Here is a 16,674-nt window from a genome sequence, read left to right as displayed (position 1 = left end):
CCTTCATCTTGTTATTTTGTCCAGAAAAGAATAGAAGAAAGAAAAACAAACAAACAAAACTAGATTCTTTGTGTGTTTTGTTCTTGTTAAAAGAATCTAAATCTAGGGGCGCCTGGGTGGCTAAGTTGGTCTGACTTCAGCTCAGGTCATGATCTAACGGTCTGTGGGTTCGAGCCCCACATCAGGCTCTATGCTGAGAGCTCAGAGCCTGGAATCTGCTTCAGGTTCTGTCTCTCCCTCTCTCTCTGTTCCTCCCCCATCTCATTCTCTCTCTTTTTCTCTTTCTCTCTCTCTCTCATAAACATTAAAAAAATAATCTAAATCCAAAAATATAAATAAAATAAAATAGAACAGAGAAAATAGATAAAAGAAAAAAACTTGAAAAAACTAAGAAAATAAATGAGAAAATAAATAATAATTAAAAAATGAAAGTAATAAGGAAGTTGGATCCTATTTTCTCTAGAGCTGAAGCTTTGCAGCATTCCATGATCATTAGACTTGGTGTGAGCGAGTTGTATGTGCTGGTCTTCTGGAGGAAGGACCTTCTGCATTGATTTTCAGGCTGACTGGTTTCAGTGAAAATGGGACTTAAGGGGACGTGAAAAGGGGGATGCTTTGTGTAAGTGGCTACATCCTCCACTAGGTGGCGCTGTTTTGCTCCCTGAAGGCTTTCAGCTCTGATGCGCAGGATGCACAGCTCCCTATCCCTGGAGCTGAAAGTTCACACCCTCCACTCTTCAAGAAACCCTCACAGAAGAGCAGTCACCCCTCTTGTGTACCTGGTTTCCGTGAGAACCATGCGTTCACCCTGCCTGTATCTAAACTTTTTTTTTTTTTTATCTCAGGTGCATGACTAAGTTTCAAATCCCAATGTTAGGGAATCCTGCACGAGGACTTGTGCTGTTCCTCTGGGGAGGATCTTGCTTTCCTTTGCCCGTTGTCAGCCAATGTGAGGAAGGCAGTCACTGACCCCACAGTGGTTCAGAGTTTATGTCAAAACAGAGCAGAAAGCTGGCACCCTACCTCAAATCGGTGCCCTCAGCCTGTGTCCCCACTCCTATGCTTGGGAACAGTGCAGCAGGTTGGCCTGGCCCATCCTTCTTGTGATCCAGGAGATCCTTAGACCATGCTGTCACTCCTGGGATTCTGCCCTGCTTTGCCACCCGAGCACCTTTAAGCCAAGCACTTCCCGCATGGTAGCGGACTTCTAAAAGTTTAGATTTTGTACTCTGCTGCTTCTAATACTTTGCAGCAGCCTCTGTAAGAAGGCTCCCTCCCAGGCCCTGTACCCACAGCTGTCTCCCCGAGGTCAACTCTCTCCAACTCCGTCCTTCCAGAAGGTGGTCACTTTTCTACCTGTAGATTTGCAGTTGTTGTTCTCTCAGACCTCTGATTGATTTATTGGGTGTTCAGAATGATTTGATAACTCATGCTATTCAAGGGATGAGACAAGCCTAAGGTCTCTTTACTCCTCCGCCATCTGAACTCCTCCCTCCACAAGGTTGTTTATAGAAGCCTTATTTATAACTGTCAAAACTTGGAAGCAACCAAGATGCCCCTAGTAGATCCAGACAATGAATATTATTCAATACTTAAAAGAAATGAGCTGTCAGGGGGCCTGGGTAGCTCGGTTGGTTAAGTGTCCCACTCTTGATTTTGGCTCAGGTCATGATCTCACAGTTCATGAGTTTGAGCCCTGCATTGGACTCTGTGCTGAGATCATGGAGCCTGCTTGGGATTCTCTCCTTATTTCTCTGTGACACCCTCCTCCCCAAAATAAATAAGGAAACATTTAAGAAAAAGAAATGAGCTATCAAGTCATAAACAACATGAAGGACGCTGAAATGCATGTTAGTGAGTGAAGGAAGCCAATGGGAAAAACCTGAACACTATATGTTTCTAACTCTATGACATTCTGGAAAAGGCAAAGCTGTGGAGACAATGAAAAGATCAGTGGTTGCTTGTGGGGGCAAATTAAAGTGGAGGAGAGAGATGAATAGGCACAGAGGAGAATCAGGGAAGTGAAAATTCTATGAATGATACAATAGAAACAGAGTATGTCATTATACATTTGGACAAACCTACAGAGTATATACATCACCAAGAGTGAGCCCTGAGGTAAACCGTGGACTTTGGGTAATTATGATGTAATCACCAAGGGGGTTCATCCTTGGTTAAAAAAAAAAAAAAAAAAAAGAGTGCCATTCCTGAGAGTGATGTTGATAGTGGGGAGGCTGTGCACATGTGGGGACAGAGATATATGGGAAATCTCTGCACTTCCCTCTCTAGTTTTGTTGTAAACCTAAAACTGCTCTAAAAAAATAAAATTTAAAAAAATCAGAAAAAAATCCAGAGAGGTTGAGGGGTTAAGCTCTATTATAGAGTAGTAAAGCCCTAAGGGACATAGCAACCAAAAAAAAAAAAAATATATATATATATATATATATATATATATATACACACACACACACACATATAGACACACACAGTATACTAAGATATAGACATATATGTAGTCTACCCAGCAATTATTTTGACTGTTAGACAAGACACTTTCATGATTAAAGTAACTGATTTTTGTTTATTATTAATTTGTTTAAGGAAATTTTTCTTTAAAATTTCAGATGATACTGCATTGTTTGAGTTGATTCAACTAGTTCCACCAGGTACTGTATTATATTTTGATAAGGTAATTGATGTGCAAACTCATTTCAAAGAATGCTTTTTAAAAATACCATCTTTTCCCCCTTTCCAAATTAAGAACAATGTTGAGTTTCTAGTATTTGTCCATATATGTAAAATGTCAATAGATGAAAATAATGTATTCAGAAAGACTGAAATAAATAGTATTTGAACATATTGTTCTAAAATTGAATAAATAGTAATAATGGAAAATGGAAAATGACATGCTATCATTCTAGCATATTTGGGGACATTCATAAAAATTGATTTTTAAGTTTTTGTGATATTTTCAAACTATATTTTTGGTGATAAAGTAATTATCCTTATTTTTGTGTGTTGACTGTTATTGGGAATGAAGGGGAGTAAAACCTTAACTGTTTAGTAAATACTACAGGTCTCTGGGATAGGTAGAATTAAAATATGGAGACTGGCTTGATTTTTGTTACTTACGTCTACAATTATAGGAGAAATCTATCTTAATCAAATAATTATTTTATGTGAGAAATGGAGAACTATATGTTATTGAAAATTAGTAATCTAAAAGATTTGGAATACTACATATGTACCTAATTCAGATAACCATAAATTGTAGAGAATGTCTACATTTTTTTTCAATGTGTAACCTAATGTCTTATAATGACAAGTAGAAAGGAATGGGACGTAGAAAAAAATTTGTGGAGATGATAATTATGTTTTAGATTTGTAAATGTCATACCAACTTGATAGGTTTACAAGGACTTTTTTTCTCTAGAAACACGTAGGTACTCACAAAATTTACATGAATATCTCCTTTCTATAAAGGAAAAGGAGAATTAGTCATACGTACTACATTTCTGGATAAGGAATCCCTTTAACATAACTTGCTTTAAATTTTCCTTTCATAGGAAGAAACAAACAAACAAACATGGCCCTGAAGCAGATATTCCAGTAAAGCATCAGGCACTATACATATTGTTCTTGATGATTTTATTTCTGAATAGAAAATTTGTTACCGTTTGAGTCATAGTGTATCTTTCTTGTAGTGGGTGAAACACTATCTACATATGATGAGAATACACGAGATTTCATGTTCCCGGGTCCAAACCAAATTTCCGGACACCATGATTCAAACCGCCAGGTTACCATGAGGAGGATTTCTGGCCTTCGAGTAAGTGCTTACTCTTTTCTGAATCAATTTGTGGTATAGGATCACTGTCAAAAGTACTGCATAGCTGTTAATACCCAAAATGTGAAGAACTAATTCAAAGTTTGATTTGGTTCAAAACATAATTTTTTAATGAAATTATGATGTTATTTTAAACATAATAAAGCTGACTGAAAATGATAAAACAGAACCCATGAATCTCTCATCCAGAATTAGCAAGTGTTATTTTGCCTTATATTATTCAGATTTCTCTCCTTTCATTCTGCCACCTGCCTCCCCACCTTCCCTATCTCTCTCTTGTCTTTTGCTCTATTATTCCCTCAAAAGAATGACCAATAAACATTTGAAAAGGTGCTCAATCTCATCAGCATATAGGGAAATCCAAATGAAAACAACCTTATGATTTCATTTTTGTAGTCATAAGATTGGTAAAATTTAATAAAATCTGACCATACCATAAGTGTGAAAAATGGAAACTCTTATATGCTGCAAGGCCATGTAAATTGGAACTTCCACCATTCAGAATTCACTGATAAAGGCAAAGATTCTCACAGCCTGTTGCTTCCTAGGTATGTATGTTGGGGATGTAGTCTATCTAGTGTACTAGAGCTTCTCTAGGATGTTCATTGATAGCATGGTTCACAATAGTGAAAAATTGCAAGAATTTAGATGTTTGTTAGTAGGAGTTTGGACCAATTAATTGTTGTATGTTCATGTCATGAAAATATATATTCATATAACTAAATGTGAAAGCTACATTGTGATAGCCAATTCTTCCATCCTTTCTTCTAACTCCCTTCAACTTCTGTTGGGTGATTTACACATATTTTGATCCCTGAAAATGTCTTCCACTTAGAGAAACTGAGAGAAGACCTTGCTATTTCAAAGAAGAAAAAAACAAAAGATGTCTAGGTTCAAATAATTTGGATAAACATTTTTTACTACCTTTATAAAATATTTACGTTGTTTGAGTAATGGAAATGGGGTGATATATGAGGCAATATAGTGAATTAAATAATTTTCCCTGTACGTCTAGGTTTATGATATGCTCTGTCCTGGAAAATAGCAACTTTAGCTCACTAGAAGTGTAAATGTGACTAACTAGCAAATCTATGAAAATATACTTCTTTAGGATATTTTTAGTGTCCATTAGCCATCCTCTATATTATAAAAACCTTCAAAGAGTGTTTCAGCAAATTTATGGAAGCCTGCAGTGAAAAAAAAAAAATCTGATTTGACATTATGGTGTTTTGACGGCACTGGGGTGGCTCAGTTGGTTAAACATCCGATTTCAGCTCAGGTCATGATCTCATGTTTGTAACTTCAGGCCCCATGTTGTGTTCTATGCTGACAGCATGGAGCTTGGAGCCTGCTTCAGATTCTTTCTCTCTCATTCTCTCTTCCCCTCCCCTGTTCATACTCTGTCTTTCTCTCTCTCTCTCAAAAATAAATAAACATGAAAAACATTATGGTGTTTTGAAAGAAATTTAACATGCTGTATTATACCAAATTGGCAATATAAACATAAAAGTATGGGCCAATAATAGGTATCTTCTACATTTACTTTGGGTTACTTATACATACATTCAGATGTTGGATTATTAAGACAAAACACACATCTCTCTCTATATATTTATTTATTATATATAGTTAGTTAGTTAGTAGGACTTCTAGTAATGGTGATGTGAAGAGGTTGACGATTCCTGTCTCCATACAGAATAAGTATAAAACTGGATGAAATTGTCACAAACAACAGTTTCAGGACATTGGAAACTGACTGGCAGTGAAGACAATTAAGACAGATTAAGCACGTTCAAGGTTATAAGGAAGGGTTCAATCACTATATTGTATACCTGAAACTAATACTACACTGTATGTTAACTAACTGGAATTTAAAAAGAAAGACAGATTAAGTGTTTATGCTTAAATAATGGCGAAAGCTTTGGATTAAAACAGCAGGAACATGTGGCCTTTTTGTCTGGGACAGCTTCCGTACCCTACCTGGCCAGTGAGAAATTATAGTTTCACCAGTCCTGGGGCTGGGCAGAAAAATCAACAACTCTACTGCCAGAGGGGTTAGAATTAAGTTTGGGCAGCAGGACTATGCTATTGTAAGTTTTAAAAAACATTTATTTATTTATTTTAAATTTACATCCATGTTAGCATATAGTGCAGTCATGATTTCAGAAGTAGATTCCAGTGATTCATCCCCTGGGTATAACACTCAGTGCTCATCCCAACAAGTGTCTTCCTTAATGCCCCTCTCCCATTTAGCCCATCCCCCCTCCCACAGCCCCACCAGCAACCCTCAGTTTGTTCTCTGTATTTGAGTCTCTTATGTTTTGTTCCCCTCTCTGCTTTTATATTATTTTTGTTTCCCTTCCCTTATGTTGATCTGTTTTCTCTCTTAAATTCCACATATGAGTGAAGTCATATGATATTTGTCTTTCTCTGACTGACTAATTTCACTTAGCATAATACCCTCTAGTTCCATCCACGTTGCAAATGGCAAGATTTCATTCTTTTTGATTGCCAAGTAATACTCCATTGTATATATGCCAAATACCACATCTTCTTTATCCATTCACCTGTCAATGAACATTTGGCCTCTTTCCATACTTTGGCTATTGTCGATAGTGCTGCTAAAGACTTTGGGGTGCATGTGCCCCTTCAAAATAGCACTCCTGTATCCCTTGGATAAATACCTAGTAGTGCAGTTTCTGGGTTGTAGGGTAGTTCTATTTTTAACTTTTTGAGGAACCTCCATACTGTTTTCCAGAGTGGCTGCACCAGTCTGTGTTCCCACCAGCAGTGAAAAAGAGATCCTCTTTCTCTGCATCCTCATCAATATCTCTTATTGCCTGAGTTGTTAATTTTAGCTTTTTTGACAGGTATGAGGTGATATCTCATTGTGGTTTTGATTTGTATTTCCGTAATGATGAGTGATGTTGAGCATTTTGTCATGTGTCTATTAGCCATCTCTCTGGGTGTCTTCTTTGGAAAAGTGTCTATTTGGATCTTTTGCCCATTTCTTCACTGGATTATTTGTAATTTTGGGTGTTGAGTTTGATACGTTCTTTATGGATTTTGTATAATAACCCTTTATCTGATGTTTCATTTGCAAATATCTTCTCCCATTCTGTCAGTTGCCTTTTAGTTTTGTTGTTTGTTTCTTTTGCTGTGCAGAAGCTTCTTATCTTGATGAGGTCCCAATAGTTCATTTTTGCTTTTGTTTCCCTTGCTTCCAGAGACATATTGAGTAAGAAGTTGCTGCGACCAAGGTCAAAGAGGTTTTTGCCTGTTTTCTCCTCTAGGATTTTGATGATTTTCTGTCTTAACTTTAGGTCTTTCATCCATTTTGAGTTTCTTTTTGAGTATGGTATAAGAAAGTAGGTCCAGATTCATTCTTCTGAATGTTGATGTCCAGTTTTCCCAATACCATTTGCTAAAGAGATTGTTTTTTCCCATTGCATATTCTTTCCTGCTTTGTCAAAGATTAGTTGGCCATATGTTTATGGGTCCATTTCTGGGTTCTCTATTCTGTTCCACTGATCTAAGAAATATGTATTTGATTTTTATCCTTCTGATGGTGCAGAACTCCCAAAACCCTTGTAATTTTCTAAGTGATGGGAAGCAATAAAGGTGTCTTTTGTTATGTTAATGAGGTAACTTTTGTAAAGCCCCTAGATGACCTAAGGATGAGGGCTAACTGTCAGGGGTAACAATCCTATGGTTAGAGGGTTGGAACTTTCAGCACCCTGACCTCTGGGGACGTTATATGAGGCTGGAGATTGCATTAAAATATCAGCGGCCAGTGATTTAATCAGTCATGGCTACAGTTTCCACAGAAACCCAAAGGGCTTTGGGTTAGAGAGCTCTTAGGTTGGTGAACTCCTGAGGCAGGTGCTGGGAGAGTCGTGTGCCTAGAGAGGGCATGGAAGCTCATGTCCCTTCCCACCTACTTTGCTTCATGAATCTCTTCCATCTGGATGTTCAGCTGTATCCTTTTTCGCATTCATTTATAATAAATTGGTAAACAGTAAACTATTTTCCTGAGTTCTATGAACCACTCTAGCCAATTAATTGAACCAGGGGAGGAAGGAATGGGGATCTAAAATATAGCTGATTGGTCAGAAACACAGCTGATAACCTAGACTTGGGATGGCATCTGAAGTGGGGGGCAGCACAGTCCTGTGGGACTGATCCCTTAGCCTGTGGGATCTGATGTTATTGCCAGGTAGTGTCAGAACTCAGTTAAATTATAGGACCCCTAGCTGGTGTCACAGAGAATTGCTTGCTGATGTTGGAAAACCCACACATTGGAATTGGTATCAGAATCCTAAGGGCGATTAGTGTGTCTTCACCAACTAAATGTGGAGGATTCAGATGCAAATAGATGAAGAAACCCTATAGTTTGATAGGCTGAAGGCAGCTCCAGTTAGATTGAGTAGCCCATCTGTCATAAAGTTCACAGAAGTAAGGGGGCCATAAAAGGGCTGAGGCCAGCTCTCCACTCATTCATGGCTGACTGTGAAACTATATGCATATGCAATGAGAGACTGAAAGCCAAGCAAAAAGTGAAATTCAGTAGAAACTACAGACCTGACTTGTCTTTGAATGCATTTCCCAAACCACACACAGACAAACAACAGAGTGGAACCCTTACAGGTTCACTGGATGACCACAAAGCAATGTATACACAGGTGAGACCCCTAGAATGAATGGAAGAATCAAAAGATATATGGCATTTATATACACTGAACAGCAAAATGGCAGATAAAAATCCAGTCATATCCAGTGTTTTTAGACGTGAATAGATAAACACTCCAATCAGTAGTTTGTTGTCCTGGCAGACAACAGTGCACCCTTCCTCAGAATTCCTATGGCATGTGTCTGAGTCTTAGACTGTCTTCCTGAACCCATTGAATCACATCTGGGATTAAATCCTGGCATTCTCACAGACTACCTGACTAAACTTGAGCCAAGCACTATAATATTATCATAGGGCTGTTGGGTGGATTAGTGAAGCTTTGTAAATGGTTATAAGAGTACCTGGCACGGATAACACTCAATAAATGCTAGTGATATGATAATAGCTGTGGATATCATGGCAGTGGTGGTGATAATAATAATCTCCTTTAGTCCGTGAACTCCACTGAAGCAGAATCTGTGGCTTTCTCTTCTTTAAATTTAACTCTTAGCATAGTACTTTGCATGGAGTAGGTACTCAAATGCCTCTTGATTGAACTGAATGAATGAACATGAATTACATGTTATAGACATCACAGAGAAACTGATATTTGAGATGGAGTGCTGATTTATTTTATGCATCAACTTGGTTAGGTTATGGTGCCCAGTTGTTTGATCAAACACTAGTCTAAATGTTACTGTGAAAATACTTTGTAGATGTAATTAGTATTTACAAACAGTTGACTTTAAGTATAGGAGATTACTATTGACAATGTAGGTGGATCTCATCCAATTAGTTGAAGGCCTGAAGAGCAAAACCTAAGGTTTCCCAAACAATAAGGGATTCTGCTTCAAAACTGTAATGTAGAGATGCAACCTCAATTTTGGCCTGCTAGCTTGCATACAGATTTCAAACACAAGACTGCAATATCAAGTTTTGTCTGGGTTGCTAGCCTACGGATTGCCCGCTGGATTTTGGACTTGCCACCCACAATTGCGTGAACCAATTCCTTAAAATAAATCTTGCGCATGTCTCCCTCTCCTGTTAGTTCTGTTTTCCCGGAGAACGCCAGCTGATACATAATGGTTTTAAACGCTCAGTGAAAATAATGGCTAAAACACTGAGTATTTACTATGTGACCAGCAATATATGGGGAAGGGTAAAGTGTTAAGTTGCAATCCAGACTATGGTAGTTATAAAATATGTCCACAAATGATTTGATACTGCTCTCTTCCAAAGGTGGAGCTAATTCTACAGACTATACTTAGTGACTCTAACAGATAAAACGTGATGTAGTGACGTATTAGTGATGTATTAGACTTCGGAGACCAGGTCATTAAATGCATGTGGCTCTTTTCTTGTTCTCACTCTTGTATCACTCACTTTGGGCTAAGCCAACTGCCATGTGTGAAGATACTCAAGCAACTCTATAGAGAGGGGAGAAGCTGGGACGGCTTTGGCTTTGCAGAATGTTTGTTTGTAAAAGCTTGAAAGGTCTTGAAGAAACTGTCAGATGTGTGTTTGCAGAAAGTAAGGTAAAGGTTATTGGAACTAGGGATAAAAGGAATCTTTGTTGGGACACCTGGGTGGCCCAGTCAGTTAAGTGTCCAACTTTGGCTCCAGTCATGATCTCACTGTTCATGAGTTCAAGCCCCACATTGGGCTCTGTGCTGAAAGCTCAGAGCCTGGAGCCTACTTTGGATTCTGTATCTCCCTCTCTCTCTCTGCCCCTGCCCTGCTCATGCTCTCTCTTTCTCAAAAATAAATAAACATTAAAAAATTAAAAATAAATAATATATAAAAAAGAAATCTTTGTTATGTAATGGCAGAAAGGTTAGCCATAGAGTCATCTGAAGTAATGTAGAGAAATATTTAAGGAAATGAGTGGTCTAAGACTTTCAGATAGTTTGTTAGAGGATCTTCTCGGTTTTCTCTTGCTGCTTTATAGCAAAATATGAGAGGAGAGAGATAAACAAAAGGAAAGGCTGTTTAGCAAAAAGGAGTAGGAACTTACTGTTTCTGAGGACTCCCAGCTTTTCCCAATGGCAGATAATGCTAGAATAAAGGATTGACTTCTGCACAAAAATCATTCCAGGCACTTTTGGGAAATTGTGGTCTGATGGTGAAACCTTGGGTGTGACTATATAATCCTTCATTAAAGTCTCTTGGAAAGATCCAAGATGTTGTCTTAGAAGATAATTTAATCAAATATCAGTTTTTTTGAAGATGCTTAAGGGTAGTCTCAGCAGAAGCCCAGTAGAGAGAAGGACGCAGCTTTTGTCTAACAGAGTGAACTTCTGTAAGATTCATATGAGAACCAAACATGTTTTTAAAGAGCATTCTATTGTTAGAAACACCACCAGCTTGGTCTGAAATGGAGAGAGACCTCACAAAATGAAAATTGGAGCCCCCAAATTCTGTTGACTGGACTCACACTCAGAACACTGTGCAGCTCCAACACAGGGTCTACCTCTCTTTGAAAAGGAATGGTAATTTAAAGGATGGAAGCAAGAGCCTAGAGGAGCCCAGAGAATAGTTATTTCTGAGCAGGAACAGGACTAACCTTCTAATCAAGGAACTTCTAACATTTTCCTGGCTGAATTTTAGAATTTCTATGGACCAGTGATCCCTGTTTGCCTCATGTTTTCTCCCTTTTTGAATAAGAATGTAGTGATTATCCTGTGCCTGCCACACGTGTATACTTTGAGTATACGTGGGGGAAACACCGTGTCTCTCTAGTTCGCAAGTCTTCTAACTGTGAGGGATTATATTCTCAGAACTGCCCTTAAAGAACCACAGCTGAGGAGACTGACTTTGATGCCAACATCCTGGATTTCAAGCTGAAGTTGTAAAAGGATGAAACTTTTCTTCTTTGCTTTGCTTTCTTTCTTTCCCTTTTCTTTCTTCTTTGTAGGGCATGAGTTTAGTTTACACATGAAAGGAGTATAAGGAGGGTAGACTGTGGTGGTTTTAAAATATGTCCACGCGGGGTGCCTGGGTGGTGTCTGACTTCAGCTCAAGTCATTATCTCATGGTTTGTGGTTTCGAGCCCCACGTCAGGCTCTGTGCTGACAGCTCAGAGCCTTGGAGCTTGCTTCGAGTTGTGTGTCTCCTTCCCTCTCTGCCCCTTCCCTTCTCGCACTCTGTCTCTCTCTCTCAAAAAGAAATAAAAACATTAAAAATGAAATAAGGAGCACCTGCGTGGCTTAGTTGGTTAAGTGTCCAACTTTGGCTTAGGTCATTATCTCCCCATTTGTGAATTCGAGCCCCACACTTCTGACCCTGTATCTCTGCCCCTCCCCCACTCACTCTCTGTCTCTCTCTCCCAAAAATAAACATTAAAAAAATTTTAAGAAATGAAATAAAATATGTCCACAAAATGTTTGATATTCTTCTGCTGAAAAGGAAATGTAACTCCTTTGTCGTGAGTGTGGATTGTTCTTCAGGACTGTAATGAATAGAATGTGATAGATGTGATGGTCTTAGGAGAATAGGACATAATGATGATTGTGGCTTCCTCCTTATTTTACTTTGGGAGAACTAAGCTGCCATGTCGTGAGGACACTCAAGATGTTTATGTGTTGAGCACCTGAGTCTTCTTGCTAAAAGCTAGCAAGGCCTCCAGCCAACAGCTGAGTGAATGAGCCTTCTTAGGAAGCAGATGATCCTCCTACCCCAGGCAAACTTTCAGATGACAGCAGCCCCAACAACATCTTGACTGCAGTCTCGAGACATTTTGAGCCAGAACCACCCAATTCAGCTTCTGCAAGATTCCTGACCCATAGAAACTATGTGACATAGGGGCGCCTGGGTGGCTTAGTCGGTTAAGCGTCCGACTTTCGCTTAGGTCATGATCTTGCGGTTTGTGGGTTCGAGCCCCGTGTCGGACTCTGTGCTGACTGCCAGATCAGAGCCTGGAGCCTATTTCAGAGTCGTCTCCCTCTCTCTCTGACCCTCCCCTGTTCATGCTGTCTCTCTCTCTCCTAGAAATAAATAAAAATATTAAAAAAAAAAGAAACTATGTGACATAATAAGCATTTATGTTTGTTATAAACTGCTAAGTAATATGCTATATAACAATAGATAACTAACACATAGGCATGGTGGACATCATTATTAAAAGATGATTGCAGAAAAACAATCATTTGGTTAATTCTTAGGCAACTCATGTTTACCTTTTCTATAATGGGTGATTACTTGAAATTCTCAAGTTCGTAGGTCAAAGGCTGGGTTTGTAGAGGACAAGTATCTGACTTCTATATGAGAATGAAGTTGCACTGGGTATACACAATATCTTTTAATGTTTTGGTGAAAGTGTGATTTGTGTGCTTCCAAATGTTTCCACAGGTACTTTGTGACTCTTCCTTTGATTATACCATTTGTCTCCACTTGTTTCAAAACAGTGTTCAAGCTGATGTTTGAAATGTTCCAAGAAATAGAAGCCAGATTCATTCATAGATCTGAGTGTAACTCATACATTATGGGAAGAAATGTTGGAGGATTGGTAGAGACTTATCTCTGTTCTGTTTTCAAGAACTGCATATCTAGAAGGTGTAATTTTTTTTAACATGAGACTGTCCAAAGTATTTCTTTCTTTTTAAATTTTTTTAAAATTAAAAAAAAATTTTTAATAGTTTATTGTCAGGATGGTTGGTTTTCCAGTGCTTATTCCCACAAGTGCCCTCCTCCATACCCATCACCCCCCTATCTCTCCCCCCACCCTATCTGCTCTCAGTTTGTTCTCAGCATTCAAGAGTCTCTAATGGTTTGCCTCCCTCCTTCTCCCCCATTATTTTTCCCTTTCTTCTCCCCCATGGTCCTTCATTAAGTTCCTCCTAATCCTCCTATACATGCAAACATATGGTATTTGTCCTTCTCTGCCTAACTTATTTCACTCAGCATAACACCCTCAAGTTCCATCCATGTTGCTACACATGGCCAGATTTCATTCTTTCTCGTTGCCATGTAGTATTCCATGGTATAGATAAACCACATCTTCTTGATCCATTTATCAGTTTATGGATGCTTAGGCTCTTTCCATGTTTTGGCTATTGTAGAGAGTGCTCCTATGAACATTGGGGTCCATGTGCCCCTATGCATCAGCACTCCTGTATCCCTTGGGTAAGTTCCTAGCAGTGCCATTGCTGGGTCATAGGGGAGTTCTATTGTCAATTTTTTGAAGAACCTCCATACTGTTTTCCAGAGGGGCTGCACCAGTTTACATTCCCACCAACAGTGTAGGAGGGTGCCCATTTCTCCACATCCTCACCAGCATCTAGAGTCTCCTGATTTGTTCATTTTAGCCACTCTGACTGGCGTGAGGTGGTATGGCAAGGGAATCAAGAGCAAAAATGAACTATTGGGACTTCATCAAGATTAAAAGCTTCTGCACGGCAAAGGAAACAATCCATAAAACTAATAGACACCTGATGTAATGGGAAAAGGTAGTTGAAAATGACATATCAGATAAAGGGCTAGTATCCAAAATCTATAAGGAACTCACCAAACTCCACATCCGAAAAACAAAACAATCCAGTGAAGAGATGGGCAGAAGACATGAACAGACACTTCTCCAAAGAGGACATCCAGATGGCCAACAGACACATGAAACGAAGCTCAGCATCCCTCCTCATCAGGGAAATACAAATTTCTTTCTTTTTTTTTAATTTATTTTGAAAAGAGAGGGAGAGAGCACAAGCAGGAGGAGGAGGAGGAAGGAGGGGCAGAGAGACAGAGGGGAGAGAGAATCCCAAGCATTGCAAGCTAATAGCCCAGAGCCCCAATGTGGGGCTCGATCTCTTGAACAGTGAGCCGAAATCAAGAGTCAGACGCTTAACCAACTAAGCCACCTAGGCACCACCAAAGTATTTCTTGGTTGTGTGGTTAAGTATGTCTTAATTTGTAAAAGTAAAAAGAGCTCTCAAATCCATCAAGTGTTTTTATATATTTCTGACCTTAATATTTTTAATATTATTGTATCATAGGTTAAAAATCTTAGAATAATTTGACATGGAAATACTGGAAAATGGAAAAAAAATATTACGTTTTACATAAAGGTAATATAATCACTTGTAAGGGAATCATCAGCAATGAAACTGTTTCTTGCTAACGTTTAGTATCACTGTGTTGTCTTTATTTTTAATAGGAAGTTCAAACTAACAAATGAAATGGCTAAATCTTGACAAGTGTTTGTTACTTCAGGTCATAGTTTTATCACTAATAATTATGTTTTTTCTGAAATAATTAATAATACCTTTTTTTTCTTTTTTCCCTCAGGGAATTGCTCCAAAGCTGGAATTTTCTACAACCTCAGTGATTACTGAATGTCTGATAAGCTCAAGGAAGTGCCGCACTCAGGTTCAATCATTTATTTAAAGTATTTAATGGTTTAACTTACTTGTTCATACTTACGGGCATTTGGAGAGAATTATCTTTTATTTTGGCTGTAGTTCGCTTCATTTTCTTGGGTCAGTCTGGAGTTTAAGCAAAAACAGTTATTAAAGGTATTTAGCAGTTCAGTTGCATCTTAAATGTGAGAGTGAAGAGTTTGGTACACATGATAGACAGTGCCATGATGCTATTAGTATTATTTTGTAATGCCATGAGCCTTTTTTTTTTTTTTTAAATGCATAGAAATCAGTCTGCCAGAAACATGTTGAGATCAAGAAGTCTCACAGAGAACTAGATGGGAGGCTTCTATAAATCTTATAGGAGTTACAGGTGACTGCAAGAAATTCAGAGGATTCTTTTTAGCAAATGTGACCAGAGGTTTTCATGCGGGGATATTGGTGTTTAGTGAGTATGGTTTCCTGAGTGTCTCTCATTCCTTAAATGACTCTTGCTCAGTTTGGCAGCCATCCTGATGCTATCAGACTAAGGGAAGCTTGGACACTTCAACCCAAGTACCTTCTATATTTGTAAAAAGTGCCTTTACTAAACTGAGATATATGGGCCTAATATTTCATTCTGGTCTAACTTTTCATTGAGTCACCAGGATCATCTTACTGCCTTGTCCGTAAATTATCTAATAATGTCCAGGCATCACTCAGCTGCAATTGCATTATGGTCACGTAACAATGAGCAGCCTATGATGAGGATCCAGGAGCACATAAAGCCCTGAGGACACAAACAAGGCAGGACTGGGCCCATGATGGAAAGAGTGGAGTGTTAATTTACTGTACCCTTGGTTTTGGAGTAAATTTTCTAAGGATGATAACTGTGATGTAAGCTAAGAAGGTAAAGCATGATTATATAAAATTATCAAGGGCATCATTCTTACGTTGTTTGACAAGATACATAGTATGCCAGTCTGTCTATAGTTACTTGTCTTTGAAATGCAAGCTGAAGTGCAGCTATTAGAGATCTAACAACCTATGCTTGGCAAATGCAGAAATGTTACTGACTTGTTTTGAGATACGTACTGTGCATATTTATAAATTGTTAAAAATGTTTTACCCTGGGGCGCCTGGGTGGCTTAGTCGGTTAAGCGTCTGACTTTCGCTTAGGTCATGATCTCGCGGTTCGTGGGTTCGAGCCCCACGTCGGGCTCTGTGCTGACTGCCAGCTCAGAGCCTGGAGACTGTTTCAGAGTGTGTGTCTCCCTCTCTCTCTGACCCTCCCCTGCTCACGCTGTCTCTCTCTCTCTCTCCTAGAAATAAATAAAAATATTTAAAAAAAAATGTTTTACCCTGACGCAGACAAATGTTTTCTCTCCTCATTGGGGTATGCCCTTCTGGTGGGTGGGTAGAGAAGTATGAAGTATGGCCTATGCACAGAAAAGTACACCTGCTCTGAGTGTACAGCTTGGTGGAAGAGTCCTTTCTAAACTTAAAATTATCCCCCCATTAGTACTTTCATCAGACTTAGGAATTAACATTTTCCTCTGTAAAGTTTTGGGAAGACTCATTTCTTTTTTTAACTTGCTATTTCAGTGTTATTTATTGAACAGATAAATAGGATAGGCTTCAGTGCCAGACAGTGTTTAAGAAAATATGCCTAGAATCAGACAGATCTGGGTTCAAATTCTTCATCGGCTGCCTTAAATATTAAATTAGAGAATATATGCGGTGTGTCTGTCATGTAACATATAATTAATTTGGTGGCTGCTACTAAAGTTTGTTTTAAAGATAATTGGGAGAGAAGACAATAGCTAAAATAC

The 16,674-nt window shown here is 38.7% G+C and overlaps 1 protein-coding gene across 3 annotated transcripts in view; it reads left to right on the top strand.

The window, feature by feature from the left end:
• Positions 1-16,674, top strand: part of SPATA6 (spermatogenesis associated 6) — a 147,465-nt gene that overhangs the window by 53,638 nt on the left and 77,153 nt on the right. For all 3 annotated transcript variants that reach the window (XM_039224655.1, XM_039224653.1, XM_039224656.1), the window contains 3 exons: positions 2,625-2,666; positions 3,705-3,829; positions 14,793-14,873. In XM_039224655.1, coding sequence (XP_039080586.1) covers positions 2,625-2,666; positions 3,705-3,829; positions 14,793-14,873 — 248 coding nt within the window. The remainder of the gene's footprint in view (positions 1-2,624; positions 2,667-3,704; positions 3,830-14,792; positions 14,874-16,674) is intronic.

Source organism: Hyaena hyaena, unplaced genomic scaffold (genome assembly GCF_003009895.1).
Source record: "Hyaena hyaena isolate Hyena2069 unplaced genomic scaffold, ASM300989v1 scaffold_1696, whole genome shotgun sequence".
In the NCBI taxonomy this organism is placed as follows: domain Eukaryota; kingdom Metazoa; phylum Chordata; class Mammalia; order Carnivora; family Hyaenidae; genus Hyaena; species Hyaena hyaena.
This window is presented reverse-complemented; position numbering and strand designations above follow the sequence as displayed.